The following is an 8,269-nucleotide window of genomic DNA, read 5'->3' on the forward strand; positions in this document are numbered from 1 at the left end:
AACCACCATATGAATATGCACAATGAGGTCACTTTGAGAAAGATAGGCAATCTATTGTCAAAATACAAATGTTTTTAGCCATGTGAATGACCTCTTTTACATTCCTGAAGATAAGCATACAATCAACACTGGCGCAAATAACAAAACATCTTGAGACAAAGTAAAAATTTGCATGTTTATTTAAAAACATAATACAAGATTCACATTTCCTTTGTACAGTCATATAGTGTTGCAACACATCAAACTAAATGGCATGTTAGTTCTATTGCTATTTCAGTGCTAAAGCATCAAAAATGTTACTAACATCATGCCTGTGTGTTACACAATTCATTTGTATGCTTATAAATGCAACAAGAAAAAAAAATCCCCACAGTCATCTATGATAACACAATACATGATACAAATAATGACCATAAAGTAACCTTAACTGAAACAGTGGTAGATAGACAAGAAGCCTTTAAAAAGTAACAATATGTTATGCAATGAACAGTGTAGCACGTCGCTCTGTGGGTCCAAATGATTAATCTCTGCCAAGATCGCCTAGTTGGTCTATGTTATATCTTAACAAACAAAGTATTTAATATTCCCTTGAGAACCTTCAAAATACAACCTCTGATGAGATGCAAGTTCCTGTCTGAATAATCAAAGGCCTTACTTACTGTATATTATAAAACATCATCGGAACGAGACAGGTGTACATTTGAGCTCTATTCCACCCTCGATTCCAAAAACACAAGAAGACGGCTTTGTTCTTTCCCCTGTTTATCAGGTTAGTTTTATGCCAGAAAAAAGAAGAAGCCACGTTGAGTATTTTGTTCTCTCTTTTTTTGGTAGCAAGGGAGAGGTGGGCCACCGTGAAAATAAATTCCATTGTGTTTTTCTTACACGCATCAGCAGCTGGAGTCTCTCTCTGGGACAGGGTAGTAGCCGTTTGTATTCATCATGGCGTCGCCCTCTGGGGCAAAGATAGCCAGTAATCTCTCCTGCTCCCTCTTGGTTTTCGGGAGGCTGTCGCACGGAATGATGAGCTTCTGGATGCGCTGAGGAAAGATAAGGACGGGCTCCAGTTATAAATTTTATCAAATTCACAGGATAGCATGTCTAAGTACAGACAAGGTTGATGTTTTGTCAAAAACTCATCAGGAAGTTAGATTTAAGGACCCCACGCTATACAAAATTTTCTTTTAAATAATTTGAGTCTCTGCAATTAAACAGTGCCTTTGAACCTTGGAAATGAGAGTTTCCCAACGTTTCTTTCTTTCACCCTTGTTTGTTTGTACGCCGTTCCGTACATGTGCAAAGTTTCAACACCATTATTGCTTCTTGGCAAGAAGCTAAAGCTGCTGGAAGCTGTAAAAGGTGGGCTAACGTCCTGCTTTCTGGAGAATAAATAGCCATTCCGGACTGCAGCATTGGAGTCCAAGGTGGAAAAAAATAAAGGTCAGAACATGGGGGGTGCGTGGTATCATTAAGGATCACATGACATCACTCTTACCTCTTTGAATGTCCCCTGGGTGGTACTGATCTTGTACACCATCCACAGTGGGATGCAGACCATGGAAGTGAGCGCCAGCAGCCAGCCGATGACGTAGCCCCACCACGGGTACACATACTCATTGTTGTACTTCAGAGGGGTGTACTTGATGAGCGAGAAGGCAAAGGTACCCTACAGGGGACAAAGAATGAGACAAGCGGCGGTTGAGGGCTGCGTGTCCTCGGCTCGCTTTTTGTTTGGCTGCCTTGGATGTTGCTCGGTCAGTTTGTTGATACTCACGATGCACGTGGCCGGGGTGAAGAACAACCAACAGTACTTGAAGTAAGGGCCTGGGCGGTTGCCAATCATGTCCTCAATGTTGTCGTAGAAGCGGTCGGCACCTGGGTAAACACAGAGGATTGGAGTGGATTTGGACCCCTTTTCTCTGGGTGTCAAACAACTGCTGAACAGCGGCACCTGCTTTTAGTTTGTCCTGAGCGTTAAAGTAGAGCCACATCGCAAATGTGTAGCACTGGTCTAAAATCAGCAGGCTGGCGTTTCGGCCGCTCACCATAGACCCATGCGATGCAGACGGTCTCAAAGATGGACATGAACAGGAGGCACATGCCGCTGGCCGCGTAGTAGTCAAAGAGCTGGAAAACATACATGCCACCCTGCAAAGAGAAGCGCAGAATGCTCACAAAATGAGGGCTTGTGGATGCCTCTGCAGACTATTCATGCATCCAGCTGTGAAGAGGTCAACCACGTGGGAACCCCTGAGAAATTAGTGCTAACCAGGAGCAACCCCTATCCTCAGCAAAGGACCCGGTGGTAGGTGCGTTTCATCAAATACCTGATGTGCTAATTATTCAACCTAAACATATCCTCAGAATGTAGAAACAGATTTGTATGTGTTTTTTTTTTTGCCAGCGTCTGTGTGTGTGTGCCCTACCTCCATGAGCATGATGAGGCCCATGAAGAAGGAGAAGAGGCTGACGCCGAGGAGGAACAACTCCCTGCGGTTCTTCCGGCGGAACACGGCCGGGTACATGTCGACGACCGCCGTGACCAGGCTCTCCACACACACAAACTGGCGAGAGAGGGGAAATGGGAGATGGCAAAAATCAGAGAAACCAGTTTGAAATACACAGACAGACAGACAGATAGATAAACAAGATAGATAGAGAGATAGATAGATAGATTTTACCTCAAATATTTGAGGTAAAAGAAAAGATAGCCAATAGTACTGTACAGGTTTTTAAAAAGTAAAATGCATTCTCTCTTCAGTGAGAAAATGAAATCACACTGTCATGGCAGATTGTGTGCGTGTGTGTGTGAGTGCATGTGAGTGTGTGTGTGTGTGCGCGCTTGATACCTGGCTGTCGAGACCCAGGAAGACAATCATGATGAAGAAAAGAGCGGCCCAGAGAGGCGAGAAAGGCATCATGCTCACAGCCCGAGGGTAAGCGATAAAGGCGAGGCCTGGCCCTGGAGAGAGCAGTCACACATCAGACGTTGCTTCAAATCTTCAACCAAACAACAGCAGCCACGTTACCGTGTTTATCGCCCACATTTCCACTGTCTTAACGGTGGGGCGACCAAAGACTCACCTGACTCGGCCACCTCTGATATGGGAACGTTCTGCTCGTAAGCCATGAAGCCCAAGATGGAGAAGATGGCGAAGCCCGCCACGAAGCTGGTGGCACTGTTCAGGAAGCACAGGGACATGCAGTCCCTGCAAACAGGAGGCGTGACATGAGTGATGCTCAAAAAGGCCCCGTGTTGTGCAAAAAATATATATATATATTTTCCGACAAAATGAATAAGTCCTTCCTTCTGTTGCTTGCCACACTTGTTTTTTTAATGTGTGTATGTAATGTGTGAATGCTAAAATGCACAGTTCTGGGAAATCAGCTCTTGTGATGTCACAAAGGGTACTGACAAAGAGTAAGGAGTCGCTTTTAGCAGGAAGCTAAAGTTGAGCGGGTGTGTGGGCGGCTGTAGTCAAACGCGCTGAATATGCAGTTTTCTAGAGATCAATCTGAATAACGATCTGAAACCCATAAAATTCACCCAGGCGATTTTTTTATTTTTCTTAACCTATTCTATCGTCTCCTTGCTTCTTATTTCCTATTTTCTATCTGGTGGGGCGTGGAGGTCTCCACGCTGGTTAATGTGTCTGGGGTGTCATCTTGGATCCTGGAGACCCCTGCCAGTGTGGATGATCTCCCCAAAGGTGGTTGTTTCCTCTTGTGGTTCTTCAGTGCCCTGCCCTGACAGTTTCTGCAGTGTGGGTGGGTGGATGGGGGAGTGGAGGAGTAGGGCGGGGCAGGGGTTGCGTGTGTGTTTGGGTGGAAGGTTAAATTTTGTTAAGCACTTTGTGTTGCATTATTTTCGTTTGAAAAGTGCCAAGTAAATAAAGTTAGAATGAATGATCGATGATGTCAACTAAAAGGTGACCACCGGCTCGTCGACGTACCTGTAGCAGTTGTTGTTGTACTTGTTGTAGCTCCCCAGGGCCGTCAGCGACCCCAGGCAGATGGCGTAGGAGAAGAAGATCTGGGTGCCGGCGTCCATCCACACCTGGCGAAAGCACGTGTTTTTAGACGGGTGCGCAATGTAAACACGAGCACGCCTCCAAGTGTTTGGATAACGTTGGTGGAGGCGCTGAGGGGAAGTTCACCAGCCGCGCGTCGGCGTACGTAATCATCGACTGTCGCGGTTGCTCATTGAAAGCTTGGGGTTGCTTCATATGACTGAAACTTGCGTGGAAAAAAGGAAAGTACCGGCAAAGCGGAAATGTGACTGTCTCACGCGGACGCAACTCGTTGTTGTGACTCTTTTTGAGGTCAAACGGTGTCACGGTGAACATTTTGGGCGAGCTGAAAGCATCCTGTTTGGTCCTGGTGGTAGAGCTCATGTTTACAGTCCTGTGGGGGGGCCCTGACCCCTGGCGTTTGATCCCTGCAACCCCTGACTCTTGAAATGGTCAGCAGATGGACCCAGCAGAGACCAGGAGCTCCAGCTGTGAACCATGGGACACCCGCACCTGGTGTGGCCTGGTTCTACAGGATCTACATCCACATTTTCTCTTGCGCAGCCCATCAACAGCATTCAGCACCAATCGAGGTGGGTTTCTCTGCACTCACCTGTGGGTCTGCGAGTCGTCCAAGGTCGGGGTAAAGGTAGAACTTTATGCCGATGGCGGCGCCGGGCAGGGTGAGTCCTCGGATGAGCAGCACGATCAGCATGATGTAGGGGAAGGTCGCCGTGAAGTAGACCACCTACGTGGACACATGTGCGGGCGAGTGAGGGTGAAAAAAAAAGAATGACGGAGGGCTGGGAGAGGACCAAAGCGTCCAATTCCAATTCCCGCCACCAACCTTTCCCGTCGACTTGGTCCCCTTCCAGATGCAGAAGTAGCACATGACCCACGCGATGAACAGGCACAGGGCCAGGTCCCAGTTCAGCGAGCCCATGTGGTCGATGCCAGGGGAGATCCTCAGCGCACGTCTCCTGCGGGCGACACAAGTTGTTGGTGTGTGTGGCGGCCAGCGAGACGTGAAAACAGGAAGTGGGGGTTCTCTGCGGCACTCACTCCCAGAACTCCATGACGGGGGAGGTGGTGTTTGGGTTGATGGTCTGGTTGATGGAGGAGTTCCTCCTCAGGAATTCCACGCAGTTTTCTAAAGTGGGGGAGAGGGGGAAAGGGGCAGCGGAGAGTCAAAAACGGTAGCAAACAGGCGGCGGGGGAACCCTGGAGGAACCCTGGAGGAACCCTGGAGGAACCCTGGAGGAACCCGAGAACACTTGTGTCAATCTCTGGCAATACAAAATCATTACTAGAGCTGCCCTGCCGACATTATACAGCACATGGAGCTAATACGACAAATCCCAGAAAGCTCTGCTGGTATTTCAATCAGGACAGGATTGAAGGATCTTATTATTAATACTTAATTGGTTTATTGTTGTTGTTTTATTTTAACATTTATTATTAGCCTTTGGAAAAAGGTTACTGTTCAAATTTAAATCAGAGGGCTGCAAATAAAAAGAGGCACACAACTTTTATTTACATTTTATTTATTTTGATGAGCTTTTTTAATTTGAAATTGAATTTGCAATATTAAGGTATTCATTGTATAGTATTAAGCTTTGCTTGTTCCATATTCAGCTTTTAGTAAAACTCCTTGGGGTCCATATAAAAAGGTTCACCGTTATATCTGGAGGAAGATTTTTTTTTCAAGAAATATCAATGTTGGCCCAAGTTTTACATTTGTCCAAGTTTTACATTTTGGCCCATTGTGTACTTGAGTTGGACACCCCTGCGCTAGAGGAACCCCATAAGAACCCTAGAGGAACCTCGGCTTGTGTTTATGGGTGCACGTGTGTCACCTGTGTTCCATGTGTTGTTGCAGCTCGCCCAGGGCAGGTCCCAGGAGAAGGAGAAATACAGGTAGAAAATCCCCCAGGCCAGGACAACGATGTAATAGAAGTTCAAGAGAGTGACGATCACCTGGGTGCCGTAACCGAGGCCTGTAAGGACAGACGGACGGGTCAGCGCGCCATGCCCCAAAAACGTTAGCAAGTCAAGGTCGGAAGGTGGGTTTACCTTCGAACAGGGGGCTGATCTTCCTCCAGCAGGTGATGCCTCCCTCGCTGGTGTACTGACCCAAGGCGACCTCCAGGAAGAAGACTGGCACTCCGCATGTGAACAGGAAGATCAGGTAGGGGATGAGGAAGGCACCTGAGCGGAGAAAGACAGAGAGACACTTTGAAGGTCACTGAAAGAGACCACAAACACACACAGACACACACACAACCGCCAGGAAGATGCCGGACATCATCTCACAACCACTTGTTTGATGGACGTATATGGGTTTTTATTTTTATTATTATTATTATTATTATTATTATTATTATTATTATTATTATTATTATTATTATCAATCCTGCTGGACTGGAGTCCGGGAAGATAAATTAACCTCTGAAACTGGGTACAAGGTGGCACATTTAAAATGTAAGATGCAGACAACAGAGAGAATTTTTTTTCAAAGTTTTGACACTTCCAACACTTTCAATTTCCAACAGAGCCATTTGCAGCATCTTATATAACGTTGCAGTGAAAAGTCGTGCCTGCGTGGTTGTGACGCTCTGGAAACACGGACCAACCCTCACGTGGGTGACTTAATGTTTGATTTTTTGTGTGTGTGTTTACATTTTCCTTGAAAAACAGTGGAAATGCATCTCACTCCTCACACTCTCTGCGGATTACCTATTACTTGTCATGCATCACTTATTATCTCTCCTCTGCTTTGAAAACGCTGCTGTTTTTTCATCCATACTTTTGGGTACTAGCAATTTTTTTTGTTTTTTCTATGTTTTTTCAGAGAAAAGATCGCTAAGATCACAGGCTCCGGTGAGAAAACATGACAAACGAATGACAGAACTAGCGTGGATCAGATGGAGAAACTGCATTTTGAAGCTCCTGACTTCGCTCCCCTCCCCCCTTCTTGTCCCTTGTGTGTCCACCGTCTCTTGGGGTGGCCCCGAGGACTGTTTGCCGCTCGCAGATTTCCGCCTCTCGGCAGGGAAACGCTGCTGCGAGCGCGGAGCAACAACAGCTGCCTGACCCCTGCGCGGCCCTGACCCCTGACCCCCGGCACCCCACCGAGGGCGAGCCAAGGAGAGGGGCGTCCGATTTAGCAGCTACACAACCATCGCAAAACTCCCGCAAATGAGCGGGGCAGAAAAAACCTCTCCCGCCCGGGTGGTGGGTCGACTTGTTGATCAGATGCGTGTGTGTACAACGCAACGTACAATGCACGTTTGTTTGCTTTTCTTTGTTTCTTTGCAGCTTCAAAAACCCACGCAAAAGAGACTCATCGGCAGTTCCCCTCCACTCACCTCCTCCGTTCTTGTAGCAGAGGTAGGGGAAGCGCCACATGTTGCCCAGGCCGATGATGGAGCCGGCCACCGACAGGATGAACTCGATCTTGTTGCCCCACTGGCCCCTCTCCTCCATCTTCTCCTCGGACGGGGCCTTGGCTTGAAGGGTGCCATTGGAGAGGCTCTTGGCAGCGTCTCCTTGACGGGACAAAAGGGGAGAAAAAGGCGAAAAGCGGTGAAGAGAGGATGACGGACCCTGAATGAGTCGCAGTCGTTTTCCCATGCCCTCACCCGCCGGTGAGGATGCCCTTTTTGAGCAGTGTGTCAAAAGCAAAGGACTTTTCTTCTCACAAATGATTCACAAGTTACCTGTCAGTGGAAGCTAAAACAAAAAAAAAACTCTGCAGGAAATGGGGTTGCATGACTTAAAAGTCCATTCAAATAATTTTGCAAACGCAGTCTGCAGGGTGAAAAGCGCTGCTTTGATAAAATATGCATCCGCTTTTTTTGTTGTTTGTCTTTTTTCTTTGGGCTTACCTTTCATTGCAGTGTCACTTGCAGGGTCTGGTCTCAGGGCCAAGGCTGTCTCAGGAGGTTTTCTGCGTCCGCGCTCAAGGTTTTAGTATTTAACGTGACAGCAGCGAGGGGGCGGAGGTTCGCAATGCTAAACTTAGTCCAGCCTCCACGGCTCTGCTGACCACTCACTGAGAGGGAGGGTGGGGTGGGGGGGGGGGGGGTCCCCTTGGGGGTGGTGGTGGGGGGCCCCTTGGGGGTGGTGGTGGGGGGCTGGGGGTGGGGGAGTCGGGTGCATCAAAATATTGAGTCGTGCAACAATGCTTGAAGGTCTTTAAGAGATGTCGCAAGGTGGACATTTTTCTTATATATATATATTGTGGGTCTTTGCATCGT

At 47.6% G+C, this 8,269-nt stretch overlaps 1 protein-coding gene across 1 annotated transcript; it reads right to left on the reverse strand.

Moving 5' to 3' along the window:
* Positions 1–161: 161 nt before the first annotated feature.
* Positions 162–8,043, reverse strand: LOC142877210 (sodium- and chloride-dependent GABA transporter 2-like). Its single transcript, XM_076011655.1, has 15 exons — positions 7,898–8,043; positions 7,379–7,558; positions 6,084–6,218; positions 5,867–6,007; positions 5,073–5,160; positions 4,858–4,990; positions 4,624–4,758; positions 3,954–4,057; positions 3,085–3,209; positions 2,850–2,962; positions 2,427–2,564; positions 2,046–2,148; positions 1,775–1,875; positions 1,496–1,666; positions 162–1,040 (listed from the first exon to the last, which is right to left on the reverse strand). Exons 1-15 carry the CDS (start codon positions 7,902–7,904, stop codon positions 891–893), a joined length of 1,824 nt encoding a protein of 607 aa, XP_075867770.1. The 5' UTR covers positions 7,905–8,043; the 3' UTR covers positions 162–890.
* Positions 8,044–8,269: the final 226 nt, after the last annotated feature.

This window comes from Nelusetta ayraudi, unplaced genomic scaffold (genome assembly GCF_046127955.1).
Source record: "Nelusetta ayraudi isolate G7.1 ecotype Tasmania unplaced genomic scaffold, CSIRO-AGI_Nayr_v1 ptg000135l, whole genome shotgun sequence".
NCBI classification, from domain to species: Eukaryota; Metazoa; Chordata; class Actinopteri; order Tetraodontiformes; family Monacanthidae; genus Nelusetta; species Nelusetta ayraudi.